At 41.8% G+C, this 14622-nt stretch overlaps 7 protein-coding genes across 10 annotated transcripts; 5 read left to right on the top strand and 2 right to left on the bottom strand.

The window, feature by feature from the left end:
* Window positions 1-6828: 6828 nt before the first annotated feature.
* Window positions 6829-8022, top strand: LOC108050964. The gene is made up of 2 exons (XM_017132882.2): window positions 6829-7138; window positions 7593-8022. Exons 1-2 carry the CDS (start codon window positions 6870-6872, stop codon window positions 7927-7929), a joined length of 606 nt encoding a protein of 201 aa, XP_016988371.1. The 5' UTR covers window positions 6829-6869; the 3' UTR covers window positions 7930-8022.
* Window positions 7943-10131, bottom strand: LOC108050963 (tRNA (adenine(58)-N(1))-methyltransferase catalytic subunit TRMT61A). The gene is made up of 3 exons (XM_017132881.2): window positions 9875-10131; window positions 9362-9820; window positions 7943-8298 (listed from the first exon to the last, which is right to left on the bottom strand). Exons 1-3 carry the CDS (start codon window positions 10041-10043, stop codon window positions 7979-7981), a joined length of 948 nt encoding a protein of 315 aa, XP_016988370.2. The 5' UTR covers window positions 10044-10131; the 3' UTR covers window positions 7943-7978.
* A 320-nt stretch (window positions 10132-10451) lies between these two features.
* Window positions 10452-11336, top strand: LOC108050991 (60S ribosomal protein L34). Of its 2 annotated transcripts, XM_017132925.2 has the most exons (3): window positions 10452-10497; window positions 10704-10775; window positions 10838-11336. In XM_017132925.2, the coding sequence occupies exons 2-3, from the start codon at window positions 10711-10713 to the stop codon at window positions 11247-11249; spliced, it is 477 nt and encodes a 158-aa protein (XP_016988414.1). In that variant the 5' UTR covers window positions 10452-10497; window positions 10704-10710; the 3' UTR covers window positions 11250-11336. The 2 variants fall into 2 exon arrangements, with proteins under 2 accessions (XP_016988414.1, XP_016988415.1); XM_017132926.2 differs by lacking the exon at window positions 10452-10497 and having other exon boundaries at window positions 10701-10775.
* A 220-nt stretch (window positions 11337-11556) lies between these two features.
* Window positions 11557-12097, top strand: LOC108050993 (EKC/KEOPS complex subunit PCC1). Its single transcript, XM_017132928.2, has 2 exons — window positions 11557-11738; window positions 11797-12097. Exons 1-2 carry the CDS (start codon window positions 11707-11709, stop codon window positions 12095-12097), a joined length of 333 nt encoding a protein of 110 aa, XP_016988417.1. The 5' UTR covers window positions 11557-11706.
* Window positions 12063-12542, top strand: LOC108050992 (phosphatidylinositol N-acetylglucosaminyltransferase subunit P). Its single transcript, XM_017132927.2, has one exon. It carries the CDS (start codon window positions 12063-12065, stop codon window positions 12537-12539), a length of 477 nt encoding a protein of 158 aa, XP_016988416.1. The 3' UTR covers window positions 12540-12542.
* On the bottom strand, window positions 12530-13256 carry LOC108050990. Its single transcript, XM_017132924.2, has 2 exons — window positions 13097-13256; window positions 12530-13035 (listed from the first exon to the last, which is right to left on the bottom strand). Exons 1-2 carry the CDS (start codon window positions 13220-13222, stop codon window positions 12574-12576), a joined length of 588 nt encoding a protein of 195 aa, XP_016988413.1. The 5' UTR covers window positions 13223-13256; the 3' UTR covers window positions 12530-12573.
* On the top strand, window positions 13224-14388 carry LOC108050989 (DNA replication complex GINS protein SLD5). 3 transcript variants are annotated; one of them, XM_017132921.1, is made up of 4 exons: window positions 13224-13299; window positions 13376-13636; window positions 13701-14154; window positions 14210-14388. In XM_017132921.1, exons 2-4 carry the CDS (start codon window positions 13526-13528, stop codon window positions 14329-14331), a joined length of 687 nt encoding a protein of 228 aa, XP_016988410.1. In that variant the 5' UTR covers window positions 13224-13299; window positions 13376-13525; the 3' UTR covers window positions 14332-14388. The 3 variants fall into 3 exon arrangements, with proteins under 3 accessions (XP_016988410.1, XP_016988412.1, XP_016988411.1); XM_017132923.1 differs by having other exon boundaries at window positions 13256-13299; window positions 13525-13636; XM_017132922.1 differs by having other exon boundaries at window positions 13262-13299; window positions 13419-13636.
* The last annotated feature ends 234 nt before the right edge of the window (window positions 14389-14622 follow it).

Here is a 14622-nt window from a genome sequence, read left to right as displayed (position 1 = left end):
GACGCCATATAAATCAGAGCAAATATGAATTGCTGTTTGTGTCTGACTCTACTGACTGTTTATTTGTTTGTTACTCGCTTTTTGTTCTTTTCACTGCAGTGGTTGTTGTTTTCGGTTGGTGCCTGAGTACTCGGGCTTTTGTCAATTGCTATGGCACAGTGGTTTAAAAATAGGAAAAATGTGAAAGTTTAATTCTTAAAACTATAGAGGTAGTAAGAATAAACGTTGGATTCCCTTTCATAGAAGTTTGGAAAAAATGCTTATTTTTATATGTGATGTTAATCAAAAGATCTTTCTTTCTTAGCCAATTCGCCGTAGGACTTCTCATGGAGAGCAACGCCATAGATATAAAAGTAAAAAAATGTTCAACGTTAATTTTAATGTATTACTCATTTTTTAAAATTCTAAAATCAAAACTGTGTAATTTTTTGAACCCAGTGAAAATTGAATCTGCTATTACAAAAAATGAAAGCTGTAATTCCCAAAAGGGATAAAAAAAACAGAATTTGTGACCCACTGTTTTCAATTGAACTGCCTGCATTGGGCATTGTTCCACAGCCCTGCTCTTGTAATTCTGTCTGGCTCCTTGCGAGCTTTTGTGATCGCTGCTGCAGTTGCAGTTGCACTCGGAGTCGGAGCTGCAACGCTCCTCATATTGCACACGATGCGGAGAGATCCGAGACACAAGACTCGAGACCAGACCAACCGAACCAGACTCAGTTGTCGCCGTTTTGGCCCATTGTCTGTGTGGGAAAAAGCCAGCGACTCTACTGGCTCGCCAAAAAAAAAAGAGAAAAAGAGGAAAACCAAAAACACAATGTATGCTAACCGATAGTTTTCAATGCCAAATGGTTTATGCATTCGACTGCTCATGGCAATCATAAAGCGAAAATACTTTGGCCGGACAATGCTTAAACGCCGCATAAATTCGCTTAAAGCATCTCCCGGGAATCGGATAAGCATATGCGGCCAGTTTAACCCACATCTGGAGTCCGATTTCCCCCAAAACTCCTTGGGCACCATTGGTGCCAATCATTATATTTTAACAGCTTGTTTGCTCGCTTGTTTTACAAATTGAAATCGCCAACGAAAATGTTACAATAAATTTAAATAAACACAAGCATTTTGCCGACAACGGCGATTGGGGAATACTTGGTGCCGTTTGTTGCGCCTGCTGACTGTCTGCCTGGTTTTATTTCACCCAGACCAGACCGCTGTATCCCGAACCTAATCGCTGCGTTTAATTTACTTAAATTATACTAATGATCTTGAGCTGCCCCGGGTCCCAGAGCAGAGCACTCGCAGCCTCTCGAGGCAGTCGGAGTCATTTGTTTTGGCTCGTTTATGGGGGAAGGCGGCTCAATTGATTTGGCCAAAGCAGCCGCCAAAGAGAGCCGACAACCGGAGACCGGAGACCAGGAGATGTCCAAGACCATGTCCCAAAGACCAAGCCGATCCGCGATCCGCGATCCCCAATCCACAATCCCCAGCTAGTGCGAATCCGAGTGTTGCGAGTGTCGCTAGATATGGCCTGACATTTAGATGAAGTGTCTGTGAATCTGAGCCGAGTCGGCGGCCTCTCGATTTCCAGCTGCGTTGGCCCGGCCGGGCTGCTCTTTTGGCCATCTAAATGTCGTCGTGTAATTCCATTCATAAACAAAACTTTAATTTTATTGTACACCGCAAAAAAAGTGAGACCAATAATAGCCAATCGTAACATTCATTAAATACCTTTTTTTATGGCTTCAACATCCAACCAATTTTCATTACTTTTTGTTACTGGTAATAGTTTAAACATTTAAAAGAAAACTGTTACAGTACCTACGCGGTTGTTGTTAGCATTTAAAAAAAATAAAGCTAAACTTCCGATGTTATAAATAAACTTATGTATGTAGATTTAATTAAAATAGTTCAATAAATTTTAAAATATAAAAATATTATATATTTATATAAATGAACAACCTTTATGATTTTCAACACTAAAAATCTCATTATTTATCCGTAGAAAAGATTAAAATGAATATTTGAAATTAACGTTAAATCAACATTCAACCTTCTTTTCCTTCTGTGTTTCTTGGAATTGACATAGTCTGACTATTGGATAATGTGAAGGCGTTGGCTTAGTTGGATGCTAGTTGGTTTCTGCTGGCTGCTGCATCACAAACGATTATCATAGACCTCGAAATGGCTCAATTAGTTCTCATGGAGGCCCCGGGAATTGAACTCCCCGCGGCTTCTCTCTGCGAAAGTTTATTGATTGGCATTGCATACCTGTTGAGTTGTAGTTCCTGCATAACTCTAAGTTGTTTTGCGCCGGAGAAACTTTTCATGCAATTTTTTTTTGGGTTGAACACAAAATGGGCATTTTCCTCCACTCACTTTCAGCATTCGGTGGACATTAGAATCCGATTTCATGGGAGCTAAGTATGCCACATAAAGGCATGCCATTGACACCATGCGATTGTTGTTAATTAATTAAAAAGAAACACTCATAGGCGATTGCGTTGACAAGATAAAATGGCCAAGCCACACAGATTCAGGCAAAATACAAAAAATAAAAATGGCAAGCACTCGACTCTAACCCGAATGCAATAAATTGTGACAAAAAAAGTCGGCTTCAAAATCTATATATCGGCAGTGGCGTCAAGGTGCGACATTGACCCTGGTGGCTCTGTATTTGCTTTTGTGTTTCTTGGCTGTCTGTGTGTGGCACAAATCTAAAACAACACGGCTGAAAAAAATTATAACGTTATCGGTGCAACTACAATAATGCATTGCATTTAAAAGTGCATAAAATGTTTATTGGAGTTGCAGTTTTCGGTTTCCACGCCACGACAAATGAACTACACTGGGCAACAAAAATGAAAAGGAGCATTGGACATTTTTGTTTCCATGGAGGAAATAAAATAAAGATTGGTAAAGTTGTTTTATTTTAATTAAGTTGTTTAAGACCGTAACTAGTTTTTTGTTATAATGTTATAAGATTGTTTTCTATTTAAATGGCGTAATAAACTTAAATTTTATAAATTTAAATATAACTTTGAAGCAAAACTCTTTTTGTTGGCCAATATTAAACAGGCAGTCAGGGCCAAACTTAACCTTGCTAAAGCAGTTATTCTTGCTGTTGTATGTTGCTAGTGCCGCCAATGTTGCTGTTGTTGTTGCAGCTGCAGGCAATGCCACTTGCAACAACAGCAACTATATAGAACACAGCTGTGCAAAGCTAAATAAAAAAAATAAAAGAAAAAATTATAGCCAAGTATTGGTACTTGAAGAAAAAAATGTAGAAACAATTATTGCCATTAGCAAATTGGAAATATTTTCTGTTGTTGTTCGATTTCACGGTTTTTTCTCACGGCACGAGAAAAAGCCTTTCCTTTCACCAAAAAAAAGAATCATCTTTGGCCAATTGGTTTGTCAATAAGCACAATTGAAATCAGCGATCATCTACGTAATTAGCCAGCAGCGGAAAAAGAACCACCACAGCAAGTGGTGCTAAAACTCAAGAGGGCAGGAAGAAATGTAATTTGTTTTCACACAACATAATCAACATGATAACCCTGGCCGAAAACGTCTTTAGATTGAGTCTAATGATGATAAACGCTTTTACTGTGAGGTAACTACAGACTCCTGACACCGACGCAAGACTCTACGGATGGCCAACTGCAGACTCTGCAGACTTGCGGACCCACAGATACTTTTGCAGGCAACACCAAAAGATACAGATACGGTTGCGGAGGGGGAGTACGAATGGCTGGCTGGGCCAATAATAAGTCAACATTCCAAGGCGTGTTAAGAGATGCTCGATTAAATGCCTCAATTGTGGCTCATATTGAACACCAACGGGCAATGGGCAACACACAGTCTGAGCCAAAAGTCGACGATCCGGCCAAAACATCGACACCACACACCACCTGTCCGCAAAAAAAGGGTAGACGGAGTGGAAGAAGCAGCGGCAGCAAATAGCACGCCCCCACCAACGGTCAACTTCAGGTTGGTGGTGCATTTGGCGGTGCTGTCGGTGGTGCCGGCATTGTGGCCTGCCTGACTTTTAGCACTGCTGCACCGCCGACGACTGGGCGAAATCGTTTAGTGTCGTACCTAACTAAGAAAACGTATTTTCAATATCGAAATTATTATTATTAGCTGACAGCAAATCGCAGTTTTCGACTGTTGCCGGCTCATGTTGTAATAAATGGACAGGACCCAAGGTCCAGTACTCTCTGTATACACTTTGTATGAAATGCGAGTGCTAACCAAAACAATAGGGTTCGCTACATAAAGCCAGGTTTATCGGGTCAATTGCGAAATTGGGTAAATGGGCTCACATCAATAAATTTATAGACAGAGTTTATAATAGCTCCTAAAGCGCAGTAATGAATTTCTAATTAAGTTTATTTTACAAATGATGTTCTCACATGCTAATCTTATTTTTAAATGTGTACACATGCCAAACAAATCTTAACCATTTTTTAATTTTATAAATTGTATACACTTCTTATTTAAAAGTCTAAAAAAAGGAATCCATAAATTGTATCGTTTATATACTCCAAATACATAAAATTTTTAGTTAGCTGATACAAAAATAATTAATATTTTATATTTGCAACAAATAATGATAATGACAAGTAACCTTTATTCTTTTTTAAAAAGGACAACTTTGTACGGTACAGCTAAATATATTATTTAGCAATAAGTGCCTCGTTAGTCTAACTTTTCATTAAATTATATACCTGTAAAGGGTATCCACATTATCACCACGTTGCAGCCCACATTGCGGCACTGGCTGCCATCAATTTTGCGCTCGTCCCTCGCTATCGGAGACTTTGGGGCCGGCTTCTAAAGGTGAGAAACTGGCCATATTGCTGGCGGGTGTAAGGCTGCACCCTGCTAACTCACACACACACAGCCGTTTTGTGGGGACCACAGAGCCAGGCCGGCACAATTATATGCCATTTTGCAAAAAAACTTTCAATAAAAATAATCATATCCAAATGAAATTTATGCACAACTAAGCAGGTGTTTAGTGACGAGTCAAACGGCCGGTTCAGCGATTTCGGCCAAAGGTGAAAAGCGCCGACCCAATGGACTCCCTCCGGAGTTGAATAGTGAAAATTCGTTACAGTTGTCGATTCATCAAACAAGATAATCCGGATGGGCCAACATAACGAGGCGAGCTGTGATAAGCAACACTGTCGATATCGAATTACCGATCTTCCAATTAACTGGTCAATAATGCGGCTTGGACCTTTTAATTTCCCCAATACTGCCAACTCACGCACCATCCACTGGACCATTGCTGTTATACGATGCAGGCCGGCACAATAGACACATTTTGTAAGCAACAACGGGGGGCTAATCAACTTCAAACGAGAACAATTGCGCCGAGCTGGGTTTATGACAGGATCGATGGGAATTGCAAGTGGTTGGTTTGTTTGCAGGGGGCAATCATAAGAAAAACAACTGGAAACCCACCTCAAACGATGCAAAATGATTGAATCCAATGTTGGGTTTGTATAAATACCAACAGTGTTTTCATTGGTTACCTGATATTATCGCGGAAAATTCAGATTCGATTGGGGCTAGATAAAAGAGGTAAATAGCCATAACGAAACGAACAAATTATTTCAGCGATGTCCAAAGTCTATAAAAATGCATGATATTTCTCATTATTTTATCAAAACTTAAAAGTCAATATAAAGTAAGAAAAAATGCTAAAATTATTTTCTTTTAAAAGCAACTAGCTACAAAAAAAAAGATTGAAAGACTGTTCAAAGCCAATTCTCGGTTTTATTTTTGTATGTCAAATAATTCATTCAATTGAACCATAAATTAAATTCAGTTGAACCCCTTATCAAATCCAGTCTAAATTGCATGTCAGAACGGATTGGCTTAATCTAAATTTACCTCAAAAATGGTAATTCCATTTGAAAAAGTGCAAATAAATAGCAAAGGGGCCATAAGTCCAAATAATAATAAAACTAATTAATATTTATATATTAATAGTGCAAGTATTTTAAGCACTTGATTATTATTAATATTAATTACAAAAATTGTACTTATTAAGACTGGCCAAAATAGTAAAACAAATCGATACGTAAGATTTTATACAACTTAATTATTAACATTAATATTTTAAGCTAATCAAAGAGGAGGGAAAACAACGGTGGATATCTGGATCAAAGCGAGCCACAAGTACTTGGAAGGGAGAATAGGAAAAGCTGAACGACTACCGAGAACCCATTTCCATCGATGCAAAATGATTGAATTCAATATGAGGCTGGCACTTAACATCCATCAAAACACTAAACGAGGAGTATTTAGAACGGCGGCAACCAGTTGTTGCCGGTTGCATGTTGTTGCCGGTTGACATATAAGCAGCAGCAACATAAGTTGCAGCAGCGACAGCGGCTGAAAAAGAAGAAAGGAACTTTTGCCGCCACACCAAAGTCCGGTGTTTCTCGAAGAGAGCGGCTACTACACAGAAATCCCGGTGGACCTAACAAGCAGCAGCAGCAGAAGCGGCCCAGAATTATGTAACAACCGCACTGGCAGTGGCCTGCAAATTTGCAAGTCAAGAGTCACTGGAGATGTCACTCTGCGCGGATGGACAACTCGGCGGACAGCTGAGCAAAGCGGCCGCCGCCTGGACTTCTTGGTTGTTCGGTTGTTTGGTTGTTGAACTTAATCCCAGCATGATGGTGCAACATTCGCCGAGTGTCCGTTGTCCTGGCAAGGTTGTTATGGACGCACACACACACCCCGCTTGTTTGTTTGTTGTGGCAAACATAGGTGATTTGAGGTGGTGGATTGAGCAAAACAGGGAACCGCTAGGCTATCATCACTTGTCCTCCACCGAACCACCGAAGATGATCTCACGTCGCGACAAATTGCTGCAGCAGCCATGGGAGCAGCTGAGATACGCCCAGCACCGCGAGAAGGTCATGTCCGCCCGCCCGGCCATCGACACCCACTCGCCGCGCTCCCACCAGCATGTGCAGCGCAAGTGGAAAAAACAGCAGGTCGAGCGGGAGCGGCAGCAGCAAATCGAGCGGGAGAACCTAAGACTCCTCCAGAAACTGGGCGACATCATGCGCACCAAGCGCATCAACAACCTCTGGCTGGAGCCACGGCCAAAGTGAGTAACGTACATATACTACCATCTAAGCGAATCCGTTCAAGTTTAATTGGTTTCAAAACCAGCAATAGTTTTAAATATTTTTTGTGCTGTCTTTTAAAAAACTTTGGCAATTATTTGTATATAACTAAGAATTAACGATCAGTAAATTCACATTCAAATATAACATCGAACAAAACCAATACCTTTTCTATTTCGCACGTTTTTTTTACCTTAGCAACTTATTTCCAATTCTAACACAAATCAACCTTCTTTTATTGTCCTTATTATAAGTATTCTGCTGAATCCCTACAAAGTTGGAAACTTGGTTTTAGAATCACTTTTAATCCTTAGTACTGTTTCAAGCATATCTATAGTCTATTTAAATTATTCATATTCAGAATATGGCAAGCTTACCAAAATTTAGCTTTTAATTATTCATCTTTTCAACTTATTTCCATCCTCATCATTTCAGTTTTCTAAATCGCGAGAAACTCTTTCCCACCCGTCCGTACTCAAGCCTCCCGGAAATCGTGACCATTTACGGAAAACAACCACCGGGACCGGTCATCTACGGCATGCTGCCCAAACCGACTGTCGTGGGTCGGTGTCCCACTTGCAGCGGCAACCCGGAGCGTACTGAGGTGGCCATTCCTGAGCAGCGCACTCCTTGGGCGCCGGAGAGGAAGTCCTGGAACCGCAAGACCCAGGAGCAAGTTAAGCAACAGCGGTGCTACCACTGCGGATTCGTTAAGACCACCGAACGCAAGTTCTTTGAGGAGTTTTCATACTCTTACTCCTACGACGAATGATGAAGCTCGTGGATCGTGGGTCAAATAAAAAGAAATTCAAGTTTATTCATCATGCCTTTGGTATATTCGGTGGCAAAGTGGCGAAGGTGAGGAAGCCCGTGTGACCGGGCAGCGTTTGGGGATTACTTGAGGTCAGGTACTTCTTCACCTCCTTAGACGTTTTGGTTTCTTCGGCTGCCGCCGCCGTCTCTTCTGTTTTGGGTAATTTAAGGAACTCCAGATCGATGACGGGCAACGTTCGGGTCTTGACCACGTTCTCTTGCTGCAGCACCTCCAAGGATACAATCTCGTTAAAGCCCAGTTTGGTCAGCTCCTGGATGCAGCGTTGCGACTGCTCAATGCAGGGCGAGAATGAACAAAAACGACCACCTGGGGAAAAAGAGAAGGGAAAATCCGGTTTACACAAGATTTTTGGATTGATTTCTTAAAATATTCTAAACGATTTAATAAAATCAGAGTTATTAACTCATTCTCATTTATTTTTACGCATCGAGAGTATAAATTCTATAATCTTCTTATTTTTTAGCAAAGTAACATCATTTATAAACTGATTTTTTTTATGGATTGAAGAATGATATCGTTCCGAAAAGTACATTTTACAAATATGGATCTCTCTACTCAGCTTTCTCATACTTTTTTGATACTTGATTTGCAAGCGTTTTTTATTTAAAATTCCAATACAGTAGTTACCTAGGTCCGGTGCAAACCTGCTGAACAATTGAAGTTACCATCAATTGAAGTTACCATTAATGACAAACTCGCCCGGTCAGCCTGCCTTGGCCACATCAAGTGTCAAAAGCGGGCTCATTCAATGTCAAACAGGGTGAAATGGCAGCCCGACTGACTAGCTGACTGGACCTTTGGCTCACCGGATGGATAACTGACTGACTGACCGACAGTGCTGAGATATAGGTACATGGGTACTACATAGGTAGTTTTTGTACCTGCTGTCCTAACTAAGTACATTTAAAACACCTTTAATAAATTTGTGTGTTTATAATTTGTCTGTTATACATTTTGATAATTCGCCTTTTTTCCCTATTTATTAAATTAAACGATTTTGCCCGTAACTTTTACTGCAATCTAAAAAAGGGTTAAACACAGTATTTAAATGTCCTCTATTGATCTAATGAAGAATAATCAGATTTTGGAGAATCATTCAACTCATCTTATCTTAACGGCTTATTATCACTAAAGATATATAAAATTATTATAATATGCAAAATTTTAACAATTTAGATTCTGAGTCCTTTTTTCTTAGTAACTTTACCCTTAACCTATAAATTCTGGTCGGCCCGCAATTCGTACTCAAGCCTTGCTATTTATAAATGTACCCTTAGCATCACTGCTAACCCAACATATCCGCCTGATTGCCGGATTGCCCGCAAAGGGGCGCTGACAACTAGTTGTCAACGCGATGTTGGCCACTCACCGGACAGCTTCAACGCCTTAAAGGCGTGCGGCACTGCGAGATCGGGTGAGGGCAGATCCAAGAAGACCGCATCGGCCTTTCCATCCAGTTCCCCGCTGAATCCCAGATTGCACACATCCCGGTGATAGACGGTGACGAAATCGGCGATTCCATGACGCCGGAATTCGTCGCGTGCCTGATCCGCTCGAGCTTCGTGAAAATCGAAGGTGTGCAGGTGTCCCGTGGGTTTCAGTGCTCTAAGAAAGTAGTGCGATAGAGATCCTGATCCTGTGCCCGATTCAATGACCACCGCACCTGGTCGCACCTCCAATTGATGGATAATCATGCTAATATCGGGGGTATAAATAATCTGCGTGCGATGTGGCAGCGTTTGGGTCCACAACTCCGGAGTAGGCTGAAGGACATTTGCCCAACCCTTGGATAGTTCCACACGACTTCCGTACTCCACGCCTATAATATCTGGAATGAGGAATTCGATCAGAAAATGACAACAACCCAAGAACATCTACTCACTTTCCACTTTCAGGGAACCATAATTGGTCTGAAAAATATGGGGAATAGTTTCGCCCTTTTTGTTTACTATCTCCGGCACCGCTTCGATGGCATGCATTGAACTAACGCTCAAATACAATATCACTACATCGCCCTTTTCTATATGGGTCTTGGGTTTCAGAAAACTCATGATTTTAGTTAAAAACCAAAGAAACCTACGTTTATTTACAAAATAAGCGCGTGTTTAAGGAATGGAAGATTGGTATAATCAACAGGCTATCGATATATTCTATAAGGACAGTGTTGTACAATTTATTTATGGTACTGCAATACATTCACACTTTACTGAATTCAAATTTAAAAAAGAATAGTGCCAAATTAATTCTTGTATTGTCAAAAACTTAGCTGGTCTTTGATATATAAATGAAAAATAATATTTGTTCGAAAATGTTATGACAAATAATAAATTTATGGTTGTTCGTTATTTTGTAGTGCTTTACATTATCGTTTGACCATTTTTAGCATTGGTAAAATGTGGCCCAGTGTGAACTGGGTAAACATATTGTTCGGCAAAATGTTGATACGATACTGCCATCCCTACATGCCTCTTCTTCTTTTTCCCTCTTTTGGTTTTTTTACTAGAAGTACGTAAACTTAAATTTTTAATATCTTTAATCCGCGTACATCTTGCCAGCGAACCCTGCAAAGCGTTTAGCTAGCGTGAATAATGCGGCAGAAATATGCCAACTATGTTTTTACAATCTACTAACGCGACTACGCCAATGTTTTCTTTATCTTTTCCATAAAATTGTTTTGGAATTCTGATTTTTGCCGGGCGATGAATTAGCAGCCCCAAAATGGTGCAGCGCTTGACTTTGAGGCGACGTCTGTCGTACAACACCCGCTCCAACAAGAGGCGCATGTGAGTAAGATTTATTATTATAAATCTTCCAGATTACTAAGGTATTCCCCATTTGTTTACAGTGTTCGTACTCCCGGAGGCCGTTTGGTGTACCAGTACGTGAAGAAGAACCCCACTGTTCCGCGTTGTGGTCAATGCAAGGAGAAGCTCCACGGAATTACGCCCTCCAGGCCCAGCGAGCGTCCCAGGATGTCCAAGCGTTTGAAGACCGTTTCCAGGACTTACGGAGGAGTCCTGTGCCACGCCTGCCTGCGCGAAAGGATCGTACGTGCTTTCCTCATTGAGGAGCAGAAGATCGTCAAGGCGCTGAAGAGCCAGCGGGAAGCTTTGGTGAAGCCCGTCAAGAAGGTGGTGGAGAAGAAGACGGTTAAGGCTGTGGCCAAGAAAACGGCGGGAAAAACCGCCGGAAAGCCGGGAGCCAAGGTCGCCGGCAAGAAGCCCGCCCCCAAGGGAGCTATCAAGTCCAAGAAGTAAACCTACAACCTGACCCACCATCCCGAAGGATTCGTTTGAAGTTCTGATATTGGACAGCTTTTTGTAATAAAGAAACTACAAACTGGAGAAGTTTTAATCAAGTTTTAATTAAAACATTTTCTTGGAGCGTAAGCCTCCACAAGAATCCTGATATCTTTCCTAGACAGGTGTATAAATATTTGAATCTATAGTCCCTGCAAAATCGTTTTTAACAAGTTAACTTAGTAAATAAATGTGGAGATCAATCACTTTAAAGTGAGACTTATATTACATATGTTATACACATTTCAATTTAATTTAAATTTTGCAAAAATCCGTTTCAACCGAAACTTTATTTGTTATTGTAAACAGCTGATTATGGGAAGCATAAACAAGAGTTATATGCTTCTTCTTCACTTTTGCCATTCACCGTATTCCCAGACATGTGAGCCACTGCAGATTGGTTAAAAAGTCAACGATGCCACAAATTGCAAATAAACCAAATGAGTCGTAAGTTTTCTTATCAAACAAATTAAATAACTTGATTTAAATACATTTTTCCGAACAGCACAATAAGAGTGCCGTTTGAAACGCCACGGCTGGCTGAGATCGCCTACAGAGTGCTTAGTGTCGACCAAGAACCTCGCCGAAATTTCGTGCAGAAAACTTTGAGCTTGGATGGCGATGTCCTGGTGGTTAATTTCCAAGCCGACCAAGTAAAAAGCTTGCGCACGGCCATCACCTCCTTCTTTGAGTGCCTGCTTCTCTGCCAGGACACCATTAAGCAGTTCGGAGACTCCAAAGAAGACAAAGTAATTACTGAGAGCGAGGATAATGCCGGAACACAGTCCGGCTCCGACTCCACATAGGGCGGTCTACGGATTCGCCTTCTATATGCTGTTTACGGTCCTGTTTTTCATATACGTGGCTTGGGCCCTGCTGCCAGTCGAATATGGCCTGCATTCGTATCTGCCGGACAAATATTTTGCTGTGTTTGTGCCATTTCTGGTGCTGGTCTTCGCCTGGTTCTTTGCCTTTCTCATCTATCCAGCCATCAATCTATCGATGACAGTGGATGTAGACGATATAGCCTCCGTGGTGGATCCCAAGTTGGCTTTGCCCAAAGGAGTTGAGTTTACCTCCTGGTCGCAATTGCAAAAGGGCAGAGAATGCCAGGAAGCCCAATCGAAGAAGATTTCTCCAGTGAGCTGCAACCTTTGCAGGACATTCCACCAACCTGTGACACGTGCTCCTATCGCACCCCTACGTTTTCTTGACCTCCAGGAAGTAAATACAGCGTATTACAACTAAAAAACTAAAAAGCTTTTAATAATCCCTAAGAAAATCACTTTCTTCGCACGGTGGTCCAGCCATCTTCGGGTTCCACGAATTCCTGGGCTTGCTGCTTGCGTGTCTGTGAGCGGGTCATTCTACCACTGCTGCTGGGAACATCCTCTTCGTCCTCCTGTCCCATTTCATCATCCTCATCGTCATCCTCGTCCATGTCCTCATCGGAGGAGGAGTCTCCTTCAACGGGTGTGTAGGTGATCTTCACGTCTGGACGCAGCCACTCCTTGCCCGCAGGAAGTTTACTCAGCTCCGCCTCGATTTGGGGATACTGATTCTGCTGGGCTAACAGCTTGTAACGCAGCAGATTACGGCAAATCTCTGGGATAGAGTCATCGTCGCACAGGGTATTAAATTCCTGGTCCATTAGCTCCTCCACGACCTCCTGCAGCTCGCCTTGGGTGATATTCTCATTGGACACGCAGTACTGATAGGTGTAGTCCATGATTTCTATGGCCACCTGGCAGAGCATTGAGATTAGGTTAGAATATATGCTGTTTTGGGGGTGGAATCAAACCCACCTGCTGGCCATTGCGCCCGCCCATTCCATGCTCCACAGCCAGCCGCAGATCCTGCCAGTGGTTGAAGATCTTCTCCACAATCAGGCGAAAATTCTTTTGGAAATCAGTTTGTTGTGCGGCTGCCATCGCATGTGCTGTTCTAGTGTTGAAAAACACAGAAAGTGTCACCTTTCGTCATTCTCAGAGAGTAACTAAAATGTGGGGTAAGTAAATATGAAAAAGCTGAGAATCTTTAATTTAATATATCAAAAATATGTTAAATTACTATCGTTTTTTAAGTTCAATCATATGGAAATCCATTTTTATTAAATACTCGAAACAGTGTCTTAAGTCGCCGAAAGTGACACTGTTTGGCATTCCCAGGGGACGCAAACATTTGCACCCATTGGGCCAAAAACTACACCAAAATAAACAATATTTCTTAAAAGCATGTCGGATGTTGAAGATGTACCCGAAACACAGATGGAAAACGATGAAAGCGGCGGCGCAGGATTGGAGGAAGAGGATGACGATGATATGGAACAGATAACAGCTCAAAAGGTAAGATACAGCTCAGAGATCCCATCAAGACCGTACAAACTAGACACTTCACAATTACTCTAAGGTGCTGGAGATCCTGGAGACAGCATGGATCAACGAGATGTGCGCCCCGGAGATCCTGCCCAGTCAAACGGACATGCTGGAGCTGATGGTCTCCCAAGTGGCCCACATGGAGGAGCAGATGCGCGACCTGGACAAGAATGATTTTCGGGCCGTGGTGCACGCAATGGAACTAGAGAGGGTGCGATATATAATGGCCAGCTATCTGCGGTGTCGCCTCCAGAAAATCGAGACCTTCACGCAGCACATTCTGAATCAGGAGGAGAGTCGTGAACCGGAGGACAAACGCCTGTCTCCGGAGGAGACCAAGTTCGCCCAGGAGTTTGCCAGTAATGTGGACGAGTACTTCCATAAGGTTGCCACCCAGTACATGCCCAATCAGCAGCGAGGAGAAGCCGAACAGAGGATAGTAACTCCCAACCTGATGAGCCATGTCTTCCTTAAAGCGAACGTCGCAGGTAACAAATTATATCACTATAATATACATATATCTTAAGTCTTTTACCATTTCAGTGCCCGCTGTGATCGTGGGCGTCGATGATGAGGAGGTTGACATGACAGCCGGCTCCCAGCACATTATTCCTTACCAACTAGTAGCTGACTTGATACAAAATAATCAGGCGCAGCTAATTTAGCAGGCTTCATTAACGGGTAATCTACATTATAATTAAAGGAAATTATGAAAAACCAAAGCTGTGTCTACTAAAATGTTTGAATTATTTTGTGCTATCTGAGGAAAATCTATCGATTCGTGCGTTTAACTTGGTTATAAAAATGTATATGTATATATTCTTAGACATATTTTGCTGTAAAAGAAAACAGCAAGTTGTATTATTAATTAGTGCGCTGTAATTCTAATCTTTGAAATAACCCGGTACCAAAATGATCTTCCTTGCCATTCAAATAAGTGCGTTCCCGCTAAAACC

This window comes from Drosophila rhopaloa, unplaced genomic scaffold (assembly GCF_018152115.1).
Source record: "Drosophila rhopaloa isolate 14029-0021.01 unplaced genomic scaffold, ASM1815211v1 contig_178, whole genome shotgun sequence".
NCBI lineage: Eukaryota > Metazoa > Arthropoda > Insecta > Diptera > Drosophilidae > Drosophila > Drosophila rhopaloa.
This window is presented reverse-complemented; position numbering and strand designations above follow the sequence as displayed.

Bases quoted from the DNA above. Each gene is read 5' to 3' on its own strand.
- LOC108050964 (XM_017132882.2), top strand. From the start codon at position 6,870: ATGATCTCACGTCGCGACAAATTGCTGCAGCAGCCATGGGAGCAGCTG. The intron at 7,139-7,592 runs GTGAGTAACGTA...TCATCATTTCAG, and splicing joins TGGCTGGAGCCACGGCCAAA to TTTTCTAAATCGCGAGAAAC.
- LOC108050963 (XM_017132881.2), bottom strand. From the start codon at position 10,043: ATGAGTTTTCTGAAACCCAAGACCCATATAGAAAAGGGCGATGTAGTG. The intron at 9,821-9,874 runs GTGAGTAGATGT...TCCTCATTCCAG, and splicing joins TGGTTCCCTGAAAGTGGAAA to ATATTATAGGCGTGGAGTAC. The intron at 8,299-9,361 runs GTGAGTGGCCAA...CTTTTTCCCCAG, and splicing joins TAAGGCGTTGAAGCTGTCCG to GTGGTCGTTTTTGTTCATTC.
- LOC108050991 (XM_017132925.2), top strand. From the start codon at position 10,711: ATGGTGCAGCGCTTGACTTTGAGGCGACGTCTGTCGTACAACACCCGC. The intron at 10,776-10,837 runs GTGAGTAAGATT...ATTTGTTTACAG, and splicing joins CGCTCCAACAAGAGGCGCAT to TGTTCGTACTCCCGGAGGCC.
- LOC108050993 (XM_017132928.2), top strand. From the start codon at position 11,707: ATGCCACAAATTGCAAATAAACCAAATGAGTC. The intron at 11,739-11,796 runs GTAAGTTTTCTT...TTTTCCGAACAG, and splicing joins GCAAATAAACCAAATGAGTC to CACAATAAGAGTGCCGTTTG.
- LOC108050992 (XM_017132927.2), top strand. From the start codon at position 12,063: ATGCCGGAACACAGTCCGGCTCCGACTCCACATAGGGCGGTCTACGGA.
- LOC108050990 (XM_017132924.2), bottom strand. From the start codon at position 13,222: ATGGCAGCCGCACAACAAACTGATTTCCAAAAGAATTTTCGCCTGATT. The intron at 13,036-13,096 runs GTGGGTTTGATT...ATGCTCTGCCAG, and splicing joins GCGGGCGCAATGGCCAGCAG to GTGGCCATAGAAATCATGGA.
- LOC108050989 (XM_017132921.1), top strand. From the start codon at position 13,526: ATGTCGGATGTTGAAGATGTACCCGAAACACAGATGGAAAACGATGAA. The intron at 13,637-13,700 runs GTAAGATACAGC...AATTACTCTAAG, and splicing joins AACAGATAACAGCTCAAAAG to GTGCTGGAGATCCTGGAGAC. The intron at 14,155-14,209 runs GTAACAAATTAT...TTACCATTTCAG, and splicing joins CCTTAAAGCGAACGTCGCAG to TGCCCGCTGTGATCGTGGGC.